The sequence below is a fragment of the Xyrauchen texanus genome, chromosome 13 (assembly GCF_025860055.1).
Source record: "Xyrauchen texanus isolate HMW12.3.18 chromosome 13, RBS_HiC_50CHRs, whole genome shotgun sequence".
NCBI lineage: Eukaryota > Metazoa > Chordata > Actinopteri > Cypriniformes > Catostomidae > Xyrauchen > Xyrauchen texanus.
The window spans coordinates 25,226,799-25,245,630 of NC_068288.1; the positions used below are offsets into that span (position 1 = coordinate 25,226,799).

General features: G+C 39.6%; 1 protein-coding gene and 1 long non-coding RNA gene across 7 annotated transcripts in view; one reads left to right on the top strand and one right to left on the bottom strand.

Annotated features, from left to right (window-relative positions):
• Window positions 1–18,832, top strand: part of LOC127654096 (uncharacterized) — a 45,544-nt gene that overhangs the window by 8,557 nt on the left and 18,155 nt on the right. The window lies entirely within an intron of this gene.
• LOC127654083 (putative tyrosine-protein phosphatase auxilin) overlaps window positions 9,521–18,832 on the bottom strand; it is a 49,132-nt gene continuing 39,820 nt past the window's right edge. For all 6 annotated transcript variants that reach the window (XM_052141067.1, XM_052141065.1, XM_052141068.1 and 3 more), the window contains 3 exons: window positions 14,606–14,754; window positions 13,393–13,569; window positions 9,521–12,947 (listed from right to left, as the gene is read on the bottom strand). In XM_052141067.1, coding sequence (XP_051997027.1) covers window positions 12,846–12,947; window positions 13,393–13,569; window positions 14,606–14,754 — 428 coding nt within the window. In that variant the 3' untranslated portion in view covers window positions 9,521–12,845. The remainder of the gene's footprint in view (window positions 12,948–13,392; window positions 13,570–14,605; window positions 14,755–18,832) is intronic.

Sequence of the window (18,832 nt, forward strand, 5' to 3'; positions counted from 1 at the left end):
GTCTAAAATAGGAAGTGTGTTTCTTACAACAGACTTTAAAACAATGCAAGGTGCGTGTTTCCACCTTGCATTGTTTACTGAAAGCCACCAAGTGGAAATGGGCCCATTATCACTGCTTGCAGCTATATTTATTATAATTTTTTTTTAAAGGTTTCGGGGGCTTTTTGGGCACTTAACTTGCTCAAAAACTCATGAAATTTTGCCCACATTCTAGAGTTGTCTGCAATTAGGGCTTGACAAAAGTTCAAACATGGGTGTGTAGAGGGGACTCTGTAGCACTACCTAGAAAATGGGCATGTTCCGGGGTTCTGTAGCACATCCCTTTTGAGCTGTCACCAATCTTTGTATATATATAGATCTCATCAAGCTGGACAACTTTCACACTGACAGTCATAAGATCCGCCCAACAGGAAGTTGGCCATTTTGGATTGTTTGAAAAATGCATGTTTTGAAAGTGGAGTCCCCTACCAGCTGCTGAAACGCAGCGGGGTCTGAGACCGCCGACCGCGAGCGGGGAGGGGCTCGCTGCCGACCGCCTGGAGCAGGAGAACCGCTGCCAGGTGCGGGGGAGACCCCTTCTGTTCCCCAATAATTCAGCAGGGCATTACGTCCGCCAGGGGCTGGAGGACTGCCTCCGATCCGCCCGGAGAGGTGCGGCTGTCATCCATTAGAGGGTGGAGGAGTGGCCGAGGAACAAGCTATGGCATATCGGAGAACAGGCGAGTAAGTGTTTTTTTTTCATCTCTCTCTCCTGTCTCTCTCTCACTGCCACTCCGCGTTGGCCTTTTACCTCTCGTTTAAATTTTAGTGTTTTTTTTGGTGGGTACTACACTGTTATTGGAAGTACCCCCCCATTTTTATTATTTTTGTTTCCCTCCCCTTGTCCCCTCCCTCATCCAGGTAGATGGGGATGACCTGCCGGCAGATGGGGCTTCGGGCACACCCTCCCCCAGGAAAAGAGGGGCGGGGGGGTGTACCTCATGCCGGGGGCTCCCCAGCCTGAGAGAACGAGGGAGGAATGTGGCAGGGTGGAGGGCGGGGCCGGGTCGTGATTCGACACACCCAGTCCCTTATCAGGCTAATCAAGCCTCCGAGAGGGATAAAGACCGACTGTGGAGGATTGCGCGGGAGAGAGAGATCGTTTACGGACATCCGCCATGTGTGTTTGTGTCTTTTTAAGTTTATCATTAAACTATTATTTATATTGACAAGCCGGTTCTCGCCTCCTCTTTTCCATTAAATTACGTTACAGTGATTTAGATCAAAATTTAGATGTTTGTTTAGTATTGGGGGCTAATCACGTGGATTTTACTATTTTAGGTCATGGTCATAGTGCCACCACCTGGCAGCAGGAAGTGTGGCTCTTACAACAGACTTTAAAAAAAAATTTGAATAATGACAAATGCATGTGTCCACCTTGCATTGTTTTCCAAAAGCCACCAGGTGGAATTGATCCAGTTGTGCTTGGGCCCATCATCCCTTCTTGCAGCTATATTTATTGTTATTATTATTTCAAGGTTTTCTGTACTTTTGGGATACTTAACATGCATGAAAACTCTTAAAATTTTGCACACACATCAGAGTCATCGGCCATTAGGGCTGGGCAAAGTTGCAGAGGGGGACGTGCGGCAGGGGGCTCTGTAGTGCTCCCCATTTTCACCTATAGTAACCAAACTTGGTACATATATAGGTGTAACCAAGCCAGACAACTTTTATAATTATAGTCATTAGCTCTGCCCCAACAGAAATTTGGTCATTTTGGATTTTTTTAAAATCGGAAGCTTTAAACTTTGATAAACTCTTGGATTCATGTGACTGGGAACACATTTGTGCAAAATCATGCCAAGACATTGTAGATGCTAAATTGGGAACAGATTTTATATATTTGAACGGTGTCGCCATAGCAATGCAATAAATGTATGCCTAAAAATGTGAAACAGGAAGTTCCTTATATCTTCTGTGTGCATTGTATGATTTTGATGATAATTCAGCTGTATGTTTGTTAATGTGTGCTGATCACATTTATGCAGCTATAATGGGTCACAGTCGTAGCACTAACTGGCAGCAGGAAATGGCACTTTTGATACAATTTGAAATATCCTTCTTATGTTTACATGAATTGCTTAATAATATCAAGACACAATAATGTCCAGAGGTCTGCACGGGCTTTAAACTGTAGCCCGAACCCGGCCCGTACCCGCGATCATTTAACCCGACCCGACCCGACCCGACAATTACATTTACATATTAAGCCCGAACCCGACCCGAACCCGAGGTCCATTCTGTTTCTCACAGCAAATACCAATTTTGCAATATGCTATGTTGTATTTAATGATTGCTTGACATTAAACAAATAAACATTAAACAATTAGGCTACATGTAGGCGCAGCGGCCCCTATCAGCAGGCAGCACAGCAGTAAGAGAAAAAAACTTACCAATTACGTAACTTTGCTGTGGTCGAACAGGTGTAACAGTCACAAATTTCTCTGGAACTCAGACTTTAAACTTTAAAAAGTTCACGCACTGTTGCAAAACTATTTACACAAACATCCCTCTCAGTATGAGTTATGAAGGAAGAGAACAGCATCGACAGTTGATGGTTTCAGCGCCGTCCTCCTCTGATTGAAAGTTAGTCCAGCTGCACTGAAGTTCCTCTCGCTGCTGCTGCTACTTGCAGGGATTCTGAGGATACTACGGGCCAGTTTTGACAGTAAGGGGAAAACACCGCTGTTGTTTTTCCACCAACCCAAGAGATCCCGCTCTTCTTCCATGTCGTGGTTGCGGCTGGAGTATTGCGTAACTTCATCTGCGGTTTCACCGAGGGGCACGTTCACCCACTCCTCAAACTCTGCCACTATCTTGCTTCTTTTAGTGACCGGTTCAGCCATGCGTTCAGCTGGCTCGTTGCCTGTGGTAAAGCTGGCTATCCGAAGCCTGGCTTCTTGCTGGATATCCTCTCTGTCAGGGAGAGACAGCATGCGGAGCTGACAGAACTTTGGCCAAAGGAATATGGCAAGCTTATGTAGTGTCTGGATTTTGATTTTACGGTTCAGCCATTCAAGATGCCGCTCACGAATGATGGCCTGATGAGGACTGTCAGATGCCACAGGTCTGCAGTGGCACTTAAGCCTCTCGTGCCACAAAACAACCAGGTTAAGTGTGGGGTACTGGTCACCCTCTAGTTCCATCTGAGCCTCATAAAATGGGCGAAGAAATTCCAGCAGGAACTCCAAGACATCTGGAGATATTTCGTCGATTTTACGGCTTTCCCCTCGGCTTTCAAGTTTTTCTCGAAGCTCAGCGTACACCTGCTTAATTGAATCCAATGTAAGGAACACTGTGCTAAACCTGGTGTCTGACATTTGCCTGACAGTTGTTGATAACTGACTTATTATACCCGTTTGCTTGACATATCGCACAAGTGCCTTTGCTGCCAGTAAAGTCTGTGTGACCTCTGGTGCGCTGTCTCGTAGTTCGGCAGAATCAAGCGCGTGTTTGAGAACTGTGTTATAAACATGGTCCTGACAATCCAGTCGATGATATGGCGCGAGTGCAGCAATCATGTTTGATCCCTGGTCAGTGACCCAGACGACTTTGTTCATAACACAAGCATCAAATCCTAGTAGAGATACGAGCAGTCTCTGTAATTCTCTCTGTATGTTGTCACCAGTTTTCGCTTCTTCAGGAGGGAACATCGCTGTTGTAAGGACTCTGCTTCAAGCAAAAGATCAGGTGTGATGTAGTGGCAAGTTATAGTTAAGAAACTGATCTTGCGATAGTCGCCAGTCCACATGTCAGTGGTCATCCCAACACTAATATCAGACATGATCTCCGATATTTCTTTGACCAGCGCCTGTCTTTTGGAGGCCACGGTTTCCTTGCATCTCCGAGAGATGGTTGTGGGATCAGGTAACACACTGTCCACTGAGACACGGCCATATGTAGCCCCCACATTTATTAGGTCTTGCGCTAGGTTAATAAAACCTCGTCCAGCAACCGTATGAAACGATCTAATATCCCGACAGCAAAACTCCACACATTTTTCTGTTATATTAGATTTTACAGAAGCTGGTACTGACTTGGCTGTTGGAGATAGATAGTCCAAAAGAGATGACTGTCTGTTGTTACTAGCGGCTAGGCCTGCTGTTGGACGAGTGCATCCACGGTCAGTGTGTCACTGTAAAGAAGATGTACCTGTCTTTTTGCTGTCATACGCCAAGACAGCTTTGCAAGCTCTACACTGCACGTAACCACTGGGCTCTTTACTGGTTGAAACAACAAGATCATAATGCTTCCAGATTGCAGCTTTTCCTGCATCATTTGGAACTGTCATAAGTTTTCCCTCAGTAATTTTTTGCTTTATCAGACTCATGGTTTGCTTGTTGTCGTCTGCTGTCTGTCTGTATTGTGACTGAAATAGCGCGTGAGAGCGGTAGCACATGCGCAAAACAGTTTTGTGATATAATGATATGATAAAATAAAACAAATAATTTAAAATATATATATTTATATATATCATCATATTTGAGAGAGAGAGCCTGCGTGTCTGACTGTGTGTATGCACACATATTGCACATCTGCGCACGTATGTACTTTCTCTCTCGCGCGTGCCGGTCACCACAACACAGCAAGCAGGCAAAGCACACAGCACGCAAACTATATATAGCCTATTTAGTTTTTCTTAGTTAAACCCGAACCCGACCCGAACCCGAGGCTGTTCATTAAACATTAACCCGAACCCGACCCGAAACCCTCACATTTTTCGGGACCCGTCGGGCTCGGTTCGGGTAGCAGACCTCTAATAATGTCAAGCACGTGTGAATGGCGAGCTCTGCACACTTTGCTATAAATACTTTTTATGTCATAAACCGGTGAGATTCGATACACCCTTATCCTTAACTGTTCTAGGAAGACAATATGTCAAATATGTCTTACGTGCTCAAGCTGACACCCCGGAGCAGGCCGCAAGCCCTGGATCCGATTTGGCTGGAGAAGTGAAGGAAATTTAATGAAAATTTATGAAAGTGTCGGCAATGCTGACGAATTGCTGTAATACATCGATCGATCACTCCCATGGATATGAAATTCACTGAGGTGGTAAAAAGAGTGGGGGATGTCAATTAATGGATCGATTATCTGGAGTCATCGGAGAGGGAATTATCTGCTAACTCGCTAGCAACCAAGATTGATTTGGAGCGTGTCTGGGAGAAGGTGCAGGACTTGGGAACTGTAACCAGCGGAATAACGTCCAAATTGTCGGAACTTCTGAGGAAGAAGGTCGGGATATGGTGAAATTCCAGGACAGGCTCTTTCCAAGTCTGCTCAACATAACAGGCCATAAGCTTGAAATCGAGCGAGCTCACAGGGATCCGGCACGGCGGTCAGCTGAGGGAGACTGGCCCCAATCAATTCTGGCCAAATTTCTGAGATCTTCCGATAAAGATCTCGTTTTCCCCAGACTATACAAATTCAACAAGTGAGAAATGTGATCGATTCAAGGAATGCAAGAAACTCTTACATCAATGGGAAGGTCGCTTTTGCACTGATGTTCCCGGACAAATTGAGAATAGATGTTAAGGATGGCCATAGTATTTACATGTCCCCAGCAAGCCATGTCCTTCATAAAGTCAATGAACTGAGTAAGTTATTTTGTGGTACTCACGTTGCAGCCAAGCAGACCGACTCAATGAACATCCACTTGACCGTCTGAGGAAATTTTAGCACCTTTTTTGTTTCGTTTTGTGCTTGTTCTGCCTAGTGGCTGGAGTTTGTTTTTTGTAGTAGCACTCATTCGGGACAGTGTTGTGGATTAATCTGCACATTCTTTGTACTTATGCCTTCTATTGTTTGGAGTTTGTTTTGTGGAGTATTTCTTGCGGGATATTGGAGTGATTTGTTCATTTGTTGCACTTATGTAGCAATTGAATGGGCCGGCTCACTGAACATTAATTTGACTGTCTGAGGAAACTGAACAGCCTTTTGTGTGTGTGTGTGTGTGTGTGTGTGTGTGTGTGTGTGTGTGTGTGTGTGTGTGTGTGTGTGTGTGTGTGTGTGTGTGTGTGCTGTTCCGCTAATGTCTGTAGTTTTTTTTTGTGGAGGAACACACCTTCGGGACAGTTATGTGGATAAATCTACATGTGTTTGTGTTTTTTCTGCCTATTGAGCAATCCTACAGCAAAGATGTCGCAGGGGCTCTAGTAGGTGTACATGGACTGTTTCAGTTTAGAGGGATGGATGCTGGTTGTTGTGCAAAGGGTTACTGCGCATGTTTTTATTTTTTCTGTTTGTTTGGTTCGGGGGGGGAGATTGTGGTTTTATTGTTGCTCTAATGTTGGAATGTGGTCTTTATCATTTAACACACCTGGAGGAACACACCTTCAGGACAGTTATGTGGATAAATCTACATGTGTTTGTGTTTTTTCTGCCTATTGAGCAATCCTACAGCAAAGATGTCGCAGGGGCTCTAGTAGGTGTACATGGACTGTTTCAGTTTAGAGGGATGGATGCTGGTTGTTGTGCAAAGGGTTACTGCGCATGTTTTTATTTTTTCTGTTCGTTTGGTTCGGGGGGGAGATTGTGGTTTTATTGTTGCTCTAATGTTGGAATGTGGTCTTTATCATTTAATTTTTTACACAATACATTTTTTTTAATGTGTCAAAATGTTAAATGTTAGTGTGAATGGATTGTCTCTCTCCATATGGAATGTGATTTATTATTTATAAGATTAGTTATTTCTCTTCTTAAACGTAAGAAATATGATATAGTGTTTCTTCAAGAAATGCATTTTTCCCCACAGGAAGCTGAAAATTTGGGAAGATATGTGGTGGAAATGTCGTCTTTAGTGCTGGCTCAAGTAAAAACAAGGGAGTCATTACACTGAGAAGTAAGCATCTTCAATTCAAATGTCTCAAACAGATTAAAGATAAATTCGGAAAAGTCATTATTGTTTTAGCAGAAATTCAAAGTTTGATTTTGGCTAATATTTACGCACCTATTGCTGATGATCAGGACTTGTTTTTATAGATTTTGAAGGGATGCTGCAAGCCGCTGGCACCCCTCATGATATAATATTGTGAGGAGACTTTAATCTGTTGATGTACTCAGTCCTTGATCACAGTGAAGCAAATATGTGTGTGAGCCCCCATAGAGCAACATTGACTCTTCACAGGATGCGTAAAAATCTTGGTCTTACAGATATTTGGAGACATTTGAACCCATCTGGTAGGGACTATACATTTTCATCAGTCCATAAGATTTATTCTAGAATATATATTTTTTGTTAGTATCTAATATCTTGTTGATTGCTCAATTGGAAACATCTTAGTCTCAGATCACACCCTGGTGAGTTTAGAGGTGTTGCCATATACGGAGAAAAATAAATCATATAGTTGGCACTTTAATGTATCCCTTTTGCAAAATCCTGAATTCCAACAAATGATAAAGTCTGAAATCAATGTTTGTATGGAGACCAACTGGTCCTCAATATCCTCTGTGTGTGGCTTGGGAGGCACTTAAGGTGGTTCTTAGGGGTCAGATCATACAGTATGCCTCATTCAAATCAGTTGGAAGGGAATATTAAAAGTGCAGAGGCAGAGCTGAAGTGCAGAATGTCATCTAATGGCCTCAGAGAACTGACCCGATTGAAATAAAGATATAATACTATTTTGACACAGAAGGTGGAGTTTTGGCTATTCATGGCAATACAGTCATACTTTGAGTCAGGGGACAAAGCAGGGTAGCTAAACCAGATATATAAGATATATAAATCTGAGGGAGTATTTTTCTACCATTATCGAAATATGCTGGTGGTGAAATATTTACCTCGGCCATTGATATTAATAATTATTTTAAAGAATTCTATCTTGATCTCTATAGTTACATGTCTTTGTCTACTGATGAAGATATTAGAAACTTTGTGGAATCATTATAACTCCCTAAACTATCGACTGAGCAAAAACATTCTCTTGATTCTGAGATAAACTTGGAGGAGCTTGGCGAGGTAATTAAGGCCTTGCCTACAGGCAAGTCTCCGGGGCCTGACAGCTTTGCCGCTGAATTTTTTTTTATATCTTATGCTACAGAACTGGCTCCACATTTGTTAGAAGTTTATACAGAATCATTAAAGAATGTAAAGCTTCCACCAACCATGGCATAAGCCCGGATCAGTCTGATTCTTAAAAAGGACAAAGATCCAAGAGAGTGTAACAGTTAAGTCCAATTTCCCTGATCCAGCTAGATGTAAAAAAGTATTGTCAAAAATTTTGATTAACCGATTAAGTAAAGTTATAACATCTATTATACATATAGATCCGGTGGGGTTTATTTGGGGCTGCAGCTCTTCTGTTAACATTAGGTGTTTTATCAAAATCGTGTTGTCAGTGGCAAATTATCAGACTCCGGTCGCTGCCATCTCACTTGACATCGAAAAGGCATATGATATGGTAGAATGGTATTATCTTTTTAAGATTTTGGAAATATATGCATTCGGGTATACTTTTATTGGATGGATTAAGTTACTTTATAGACACCCTGTAGTGGCGTTACAAAAAAATGGATTAGTTTCAGATTATTTTACTCTGCATAGGGGCACCTGGCAGGGTTGCCCTCATTATTGTTGTGTCTTGCCCTAGAACTAAGCTTTTGCTTTATGCAGATTATATTTTATTATTCGTCTCCGACCCCACTAGATCTATGCTTTGCCTCCACAGTATTATTAATTACTTTTCTCTGTTCTCAGGATACAGATCCAATTTGCCTAAATTCAAAGCTTTGGCTCTGACAGCATACTGACCAGTAATGGATTTTCAGCCAGGCGCCTTCCAGTGGCCCAAACAGGGCATTAAGTATTTGGGCATTTTATTCCCAGTAAATTTGTTTGATTAATAATTTTAAGAAAAAAAAAGTTCATGCTGTTTAGCCAGAGGGCAACACGTTTTACAAGTTTCTTCTCTATAATCAAACCATCGAAGCCTAGGACGAAGGGTTTGGGGACCCGAACCCGTTCTTCAAATGATCATCCTATTATTTCCCTCAAATTATAGGAGTAGGCCTAAGTTAATTGTTAAAGGTAGTGATAGGGTTAGGAGGACTATATTTCTTGACAAGAGTGTTGTTCAAGAATTAACAAAAGATGTTGATCCAAGAACGTTTCTTACTCAGTGTAATCAAAGATCATTGCCTGATAAAGGTGAATGCGAACACATATGCCAGAGAGGATAGAACATGCCCAATGAATCAGCCAATAAAAGGGGATACAATGACTCACCAGTATTAGTCAGTTATTTCATTACATTCTTAACTGCTTATGTGTAACACTGTAAACTTTTAGACATTTTGTAATACGCATCATGCTTCACAGGCTTTTAAGAGTGACGATGACATACCACTTGGTTTACTTCAACATAACCTTTTAAGTTCAGTTACTGTATAAGTAGTTTGACAGATTTTATATTTTGATCAAATTACATCACAAACAACGCTTGCTTTAAGAGTCTGTTGAATACATTTTGTTTCCCATTTATTTGTGCAATGCACATAATCATATGTACAGCTTCATATGGAAAATAGACAGAAAACAGAAAAAAAATTTCTCACAATAATACTGATACAGCAGACAACCACAGAGCTGTATCCAAAATGTTTCACTTCCTTACAAAGAACAGAATTATTAAGAGCACCACACTTTCATTACTGTATGTAGTGGTTAGCTTTATGATATCCTTAGATTAAAGATAAAACAGCTCAGTCCACAAGAGGGTGCGGAAAAGTTCCATTGATAGGGCACCGTTTTTTTGCTAATCTAAGATAATCAAAACAATGTTTATCCATTGTGCATTCAAGTCCTTAGAACTAGATTGTATGAAAGGGAAAGATAATTGATGGTAAAATGTAAGAGACAGAAAAGACTGTTCTAAACTGCATGATCAAAAGCACTAAAAGAAGGCGAATCATGGATGAAATGAACAACAAGTACTGCAAGTTACAGCACGAGTGTGCTGTTTTTCTCTAACGACATTCAAGTGCAAATATATTGTGAAGAGAAAGGGCAAATTAACTCACCTAAGCACTTCCCCTCGGGGGAGTCTCTGCTGCCATTTTGGAAGTCTGTTCCACTTTGTTAAGTGTGTGAGGATAGTTTCTGTTGACAACCTCAACCCCTTGATTTTGACCGAGGGAGCGAGTCTACTCTGATGTATGCTTCTGGCAGCTCCATATCCCACAATGCATCTCAATTGTGAAGTGACTTCATAAACCCCATCCCCACACGACTCTAATGTATGATGGAAGTGATGTTTTGTCAATTAAGCAGTTTAGAAAGGTTATATTGAGATTTAACAGCATAAAACTTGTAGCTACCTTAAACTTTTTATCACACTGTTATAGCCTGTGTGCTCATTGTTATGTTAACATTTTCATTTGTGTACATCTTGATCAATCCTTTCTAACAATTCATTCAAATAAAATAAAAAAACTCAAGATTTATACATAAGCCTCTGAAATCAAGCTCCAAAAACATTGTTTTCTCAGGTGCAAAAATCACTAAATAATTCCACAAATTGGCATCAGCCTTCAACATGCTCCAAGAGATCAAGTGTTAAGGGTGTTCCAGTTAAACCCATTGCACGTCTTTGTGCAACTTAAGCAGTGACGAAATGGAGTGAAGTTTGTGAGGGAAGGGGATACAAATTTGAAATGGAACATAGCCTTGAAACCTTGTCTAGCCTTTGTACCACTTACAGTCAACATGCAGTACTCATGCTAGAGTTGGAACTCTAAAATCATTTGATGAAAATATTCATGTTATGGTCCACTGTGATGATATATTCGTTTAAAGGTCACCAATAGAAATGAAACAATGAGAATTGAACATTCTTTCCAATACCGGATTCAAATTTTCCATACAATCACGTTCCTTATCAGAAGGTCTGATTAACACACATAATCAGCAATATTGTAAATACAGGTAAAGTGGGATGCTCAAGTTTTTGTGTTTTATAATTCTTCCCTTTTCCTCAGTATAGTTTTGTGCATACCTTTAGCTAGAAAATATATTTTTGTGTTAGGGTCCGACTTTACCTGTATTCACCCTACATAAACGCAATCCTTTCATTTGAAAAACAACCTAAAGTAAACATAGTCTGTTTCAGAGTCATGATAACTGCTAAGCACTTGAACAAAAAAATATATATTCTGTAATCAAAACTAACTTAATGTGCCTTACAACTGTGGTAAGCTCATCAGGGCACAGTAAACCAGTTAAGCAATGTACAACATCAAGTTAAGATCTCAATGTATAGCTTAAACCAGAACCTTGTCATATTTACTTTGAGTTACATATACTATTTATTTGTATATCTTTTTTTTATGGAATAGTGTCTTGAATAAACAATATTTTTAAGTTTATGATTGTAAACAGTATGTTATAGAGCAACATATACAGACAGATCCATACTCAGTAAAAAACAAAAGAATAAAATTATTATCAATCTACTACATTTTTACAGGTCAAGTTCAATGTTTCACCAATTGCAGTCTGATAATCCCCAAAAACACAGTTTAAACAGTAAGGTGATATAAGTAGCTGCATGATAAAACTTCCAATTTCCAATACAAATCTCTCATTCCTAATGTGCTTTTGCCCCGCAGCAACAAATGTAATCTGAAGCTCACCACAGTTGCCAGTGAATGCTTAGCTTCTGAAAGCAGTTATGTGACATGATACAACTTTTCTTTCAGTTGTTGCAGGTTTTTGTTGGAGTGTTCTTTCATTTGTGCATATCTGCCTAAATCTGGCCCCCGACTGACTGGGAAACCACAGAGCCTTAGCACCCTTTGTCTGATACCTACTTGCATTTTCTAATATTTCTCAGCTGTTTTGGAGAAATTATTCTGGAGTATCTGGACATATTTTTCCATTTGTTAATGACGGTTCACCTCTCATCCACGAAGATTTAACATTGTAGATTCCCCAGCATTTAAACACTTAGATGAATGGAAAACTCATTTAGATGCTGCAGAATAATTTCTACAAGACCAGGATAACTGAGAATCTTTGCAGATATGCACTTCATGGCCAAAAGTATGTGGAAAGTGAACATCCCCTTTCAAATAATGGGTTTAGCTAGGCCTCTTAATTCCAGTAAAGATGCATCTTATAGCTAAGGCATACAGTGATGTTCTAGAGAACTGTGTGCTTCCAGCATAGAGAAGTGGTTTACTGAGTCTGGTGTGGAAGAACTTGACTGGCCTGCACAAAAGCCCAAACCTGAACCCCAATGAACACCTTTGGCATGAATTGGAACATCAACTGCGAGCCAGGCCCCATTGCCCAACATCAGTGCTTGACCTTACGGATGCTCTTGTGTCTGAATAAGAGCACTTTCCCACAGCCAATGGTTTTGCAATTACAGTAACTCTTCAATAAGCATAAATGGGTGTGGTGTTTAGGGCTCCACATACTTTTGTCTTTGTAGTGTATTTCACAGCTGTTTAAAGACTGGTTCTTGACTTTATGTCAGTGTTAAAGTCCTAGGGCACAAAGAATAAAGGTTGTAAAGAGCTCTAAAACAATGCTGAATGTTACTTTTTCCTTAGCAGTCTTCTCAAACAGCAGTTATGTTGGCCTAGTGCATGATCGGTCCTGATACATGAATCAAAAAAGAGACACACAACTATATTGTATATGTAGGCTCTGAAGTCTCTGTGAAGCAGGATCCTGGAGGTGGGAGTGATGACATGGACGCAAGGACTTGGGTTGCAGTATGATGTGGGCAAGAATCTCTGACTGGTTGTGATCATATACTGAAAATCAGGGCCCTTTTAGAACAGTTTCTGGGTTTTAAGTCTTAGTATAGCGCTTTCTGTCCTTGGCTTTCAAATTCTGACCAGGCATCATTTAGTTCCATAAAAATCATCTTGGCGTATTGTTCATAGGGCTGTCCAGTAGCCTGTAGATAGGGAAGAGAGAGAAAACAGACACATTTTGTCTTTGAAAAGCTTCAAACAGTATTTTCTCAGAAAACATACTTGTGATACACTAACAAAAACATGCCATGGCGTAATTGTGTTTTTTGAGATATGGTACCATGGTATTACCATGATTTTTTGGACATTCTTTGAAGTGCATTGGAGTAACACATAAATACCATGGTAAATGATAATTGCAATCATTCAGTACCATGGTATATGTCAAAGTATTATGGTATTACCATATTTTATCATCACTGTACCATGGTACCGCCACAGTACTTTTGCGCATTAGCCAATGCAAAAACATTTAAGTATCCTCCCTCCTCCACTTCCTAATTCAATATGTAATATATTGTTTCCTGAAAATGGTATGTTTTCCTTCAGTGCTCTAAAGTATGAGGAACAAACAAATACATCTCTCACCTTGTCAGGGTGTACTACCAGCGCAGCTTTGCGGTAGACCTTCTTCACCTGCTCTGGTGTGACAAGGTCAGCCATGCCTACAGGTTTCCAGCGCGTCTCCCCTTCCCACAGGACTGTGTGCATGGTGGAAAGCAATGCTCTGATGTTCCTCTCCTTCCCTTCAATCCACTCCAGGATCTTGTCATACATGGAACAGACATAATTATTAAAGGGATACAGTAATTCACCCAAAAAGTCTCATCATTTACTCACCCTCATGGCATCCTAGATGTGTATGACTTTCTTTCTTCTGCAGAACACAAATTAAGATTTTTAGAAAAATATTTCACCTGTAGGTCCATTCAATGCAAATTAATAGTGACTAGTACTCAGAAGGTCCAAATAGAGCATCAGGGCCACCTAAAAGTACTCCAGTGGTTAAATCCATACTTTAAATCTACACATTCACTTTCACCTTCAGCCAACTACTGTTTGGAGTTGGTCAAACATGGAGATTTATTGTAAAAAAGAAATTAAATATTGATCTGTTTCTCACCCACATCATATTGCTTCTGAAGACATGGTCATAACATGATATGTATTACTTTTATGATGCCTTTATGTACTTTTTGGAACTTGAATACATTCTGGTCACCATTCACTTGCATTGTGAGGGCCAACAGAGCTGAGACATTCTTCTAAAAATCTTCATTTGTGTTTTGCAGAAGAAAGAAAGTCATACACATCTGGGATGACATGGGGGTGAGTAAAGAATTGTCATTTTTGGTTGAACTATCCCATTAAAGGTAAAGTGATTGAGACAAGGATTACAATAAAATCTTCTGACTGCATGAAAAGACTGCATGATTTAAGATATAATGTACAATCAGCTGGACTGGCTGTCTGTACATTATGCCACTTGTTACATAGCAACTAACCAAATAAATTAATTAATAGACATTTTTATTTTAACTCAATTTTGTTTTGAGTTTAAATTATCCTAGAATGTAAGAACCACAGAGTGGTATGAGAGACATGCATCCAGCTCTGCTATGTAAGAAAATCAGAATGGCTGGAATAAAGGTCACTTCTACAGTTTTGCAGTCATTATAGATGCTACAATTGACTAGTTAGAATCAGGAATTCAGCTTTGAAGTAAATATATATATAGGTATCAGCTTGTATTACTTTGTGCACGTTATTTTATAGATATCATTGATCGTTTGTTTTTTACCTTGAGTTTTTCTGGGTCCATCTCTTTCGCCATCTCCTCTTTTCTCATTTCTGCTATGGTTTTTGGCCCTTTCTTCTCTTTAGTGCCAGCAAAGCCCTGGCCGGAGAGTAGGTCATCAAAGTTAGCATTTGAAACTTTTGGCCTGGTTCCTGGAAGAAACAGGAAAAAGGAAGCCGTTTTAATCAATTAACATGCTTTAATTATTGGCTGGGAACTACATGCAGCAAAACAGAGTTATTTACGTTGAATAGAATAAGAATACTCCAGTGTGATTCTTATGAGAATGTTATACTTCCACCTGATCATATGAAAATTACTTTTTTACACAGTGATGTTACATGGTTCATTAAATGTATCACGGCAGTTCCAAGGTGAAATGTCCCCTGTGTGGTCATAAAAGTGAATTAAATGTTCTCCCAAACTGATGAGGTTTTTAAGGTTAATAGAGTTAATAAACAAAACTACCTCCCTACCCTAAAACTTAAACCTAACCGATAGTGTCATAAAAGCAAAAGTGAGATGAAAATGCAATTGCCGAAGCAACCACATCATTGTGTGGTGCTTCTATGACAATTTCGGGAGTCTTTGTATCACAAGAGCACCGCTCTATCAGTTGAGCTAGCACGCAATTTGATCACACTGGAACAAGCTTGTAAATGTTGTGGTTACGTATTAAAATGCATTGCCTGACAATTCATGCGCTATACGATTATTATAATGCATTATATGAGGAGGATAGCATATGAAATAGCATTGTGTGAGGATAAGATAGCATTGAGCGTTTATGAACTGATAATCTGTCCTTTTACTGGTGATTTGTGTGAAAGATAATAGAAGTCGTTGTAGCACCTCTAGTGTTTTATTTCACCAGGAAACTGCTGCAATGCATACAATGAGCCACAATAAAATAATTGTGCACAAATGTAGTTATAGTAATGTGATTCTATGAGACCAGGTTGTTAAAATTACACCAATAACTTCCACAGATGATATTATAAATTATTAGTTGCCATTTACAATATTCTCTGTTGACTATATAAATTAACATATTAAGAAACTACAGTTTTTACTTTTTTTAAGAGAAAATATGAGTGGTGCATGCCCTTGAAAAACTTGCTGTCATGATGCAAGGGTGTTCTGAGTGGTTAAATCATATTTAAGGATATCTTTTCTATTTTTTTTTTTTTTTTTTGCAAATGTATTTATCTGTTTTATTTATTGTAGTATGTTGTTTGTTTTAACTATCGTTTTAACTGGCATTCTTATTTATTTATTAAATAATATTGTATTTAAGAATGGAGAGATGAGGTTTGATTTGATATAAAATAATGGTATGGTCCAATTAGAAAAGGTTAGAAAAATCTGTATTTAAAGGGATAGTGCACCCAAAAATGAAAATTCTCTTTATTATTTACTCACCCCCATTCCATCTCAGATATGTATGACTTTCTTTCTTCTGCAGAACACTTAGAATATCTTAGCACTGTTGGTCCTCACAATGCAAGTAAATGGTGACCACACCTTTGAAGCACCAAAAATCACATAAAGTCCACATATAAATAATCCATAAGACTCCAGTAGTTAAATCCATATCTTCAGAAGCAATATGATAAGTGTGGATTTTTTTTTTACCATAAATCATAAAACCATAAATCTCCACTTTCAAAATGTGAAAGTTGAGACTGATAGTGGAAAAGGACTTAAATATTGATCCGTTTCATATTCTTATAAAAACCTTTGTTTGTGTTCTGCAGAAGAAAGAAAGTCATACACATCTGGGATGGCATGAGAGTTGAGTAAATGATGAGAATTTCCATTTTTGGGTGAACAATACCTTTAATAAATCGCACACATTAGGGCTGAAACGATTAGTCGACATTAACGGCAACGGCAACAATAAACATTTTCGTTGTCGAAGAGTCAGTTGATCTCATTTAACGTAGCATGAAAATCACATTAAACTCTAATGATAATGCGCGAGAGCAGCACTACAGTTCGTGCCTGACTGAGGAGAGGAAGAATTTCCCAGCTCACAGTCCAGATGCACTCTCTTTTCCAAACAGCTTCAGGTGATGTAGATCTCAAAGTATGAGGGAAGAATTATTATACAAAAATACAAAAGAAGTAAATACAGAAGTGTTACATCTTAAATGCAGTTAGAATTAATGCATTATTGCTTTATTAAAGTTCAAATAATAAGGATGCAGGTCAAATAAATAACTACAAACTCAGAAACTGGCATTTCTCTGTGCGGTCTGCACCTCTTCTTTGAGTATGCGAATGTCCCAATCTGAGGGGGAGAGATTGAAATGCACCAGGCTGATGCAACTCTAGCACACATGCTTAATGCAGCTAGATTATAACGTGATGGCTCACGAATTTAATCATAATACAAGTCACTGTGAATTTCTTAGTTTGAAGAAATTTTGCAATATGAAGCTTTATTAATAAGAGAGAGTTTATTAGTGAGTTAAAGATGGATTGAAGTGAACAGAAAGGTGAGAGGTGTTCGCCCCATTATACACTGCAACAAAATGTGTTTTTGATTAGTTTTGTTTTTTGGCTTATTTTCCAATATAAATATCTAAAACTCCTTAACACCAGAATGGCGGAGCATACGGTCATCCGACCGTTGTGCTTTAAGAAAAAATATATCTTTGCACTCGATCAAATTCCAGGGCCCTTCTTTCTTGACTATTATATATTTGAGTTTTATCGCCCAGTGTGCTTACATTTCAAAATCGCACCATTAAAACTAGTTTAAAGGTATTTTGCTTCTAATTCTGTGAATTCATGTTTATTTGTGCCGTTCAAGGATGTGATTCTCTTTTATCCCAGCAGATGGTGCAGGGGCTCACTTGTAGTCCTACAATAATTTTGTATGTGTGTAGCAGCATATATATATATATACACACACACTCACCTAAAGGATTATTAGGAACACCTGTTCAATTTCTCATTAATGCAATTATCTAATCAACCAATCACATGGCAGTTGCTTCAATGCATTTAGGGGTGTGGTCCTGGTCAGGACAATCTCCTGAACTCCAAACTGAATGTCAGAATGGGAAAGAAAGGTGATTTAAGCAATTTTGAGCGTGGCATGGTTGTTGGTGCCAGACAGGCCGGTCTGAGTATTTCACAATCTGCTCAGTTACTGGGATTTTCACGCACAACCATTTCTAGGGTTTACAAAGAATGGTGTGAAAAGGGAAAAACATCCAGTATGCGGCAGTCCTGTGGGCTGAAAATGCCTTGTTGATGCTAGAGGTCAGAGGAGAATGGGCCGACTGATTCAAGCTGATAGAAGAGCAACTTTGCCTGAAATAACCACTCGTTACAACCGAGGTATGCAGCAAAGCATTTGTGAAGCCACAACACGCACAACCTTGAGGCGGATGGGCTACAACAGCAGAAGACCCCACCAGGTACCACTCATCTCCACTACAAATAGGAAAAAGAGGCTACAATTTGCAAGAGCTCACCAAAATTGGACAGTTGAAGACTGGAAAAATATTGCCTGGTCTGATGAGTCTCGATTTCTGTTGAGACATTCAGATGGTAGAGTCAGAATTTGGCGTAAACAGAATGAGAACATGGATCCATCATGCCTTGTTACCACTGTGCAGGCTGGTGGTGGTGGTGTAATGGTGTGGGGGATGTTTTCTTGGCACACTTTAGGCCCCTTAGTGCCAATTGGGCATCGTTTAAATGCCACGGCCTACCTGAGCATTGTTTCTGACCATGTCCATCCCTTTATGGCCACCATGTACCCATCCTCTGATGGCTACTTCCAGCAGGATAATGCACCATGTCACAAAGCTCGAATCATTTCAAATTGGTTTCTTGAACATGACAATGAGTTCACTGTACTAAAATGGCCCCCACAGTCACCAGATCTCAACCCAATAGAGCATCTTTGGGATGTGGTGGAACAGGAGCTTCGTGCCCTGGATGAGCATCCCACAAATCTCCATCAACTGCAAGATGCTATCCTATCAATATGGGCCAACATTTCTAAAGAATGCTTTCAGCACCTTGTTGAATCAATGCCACGTAGAATTAAGGCAGTTCTGAAGGTGAAAGGGGGTCAAACACAGTATTAGTATGGTGTTCCTAATAATCCTTTAGGTGAGTTATATCTGTAAAGTGTATTATTTTATAACTAAATACAATAAATATATATATATATATATATATATATATATATATATATATATATATATA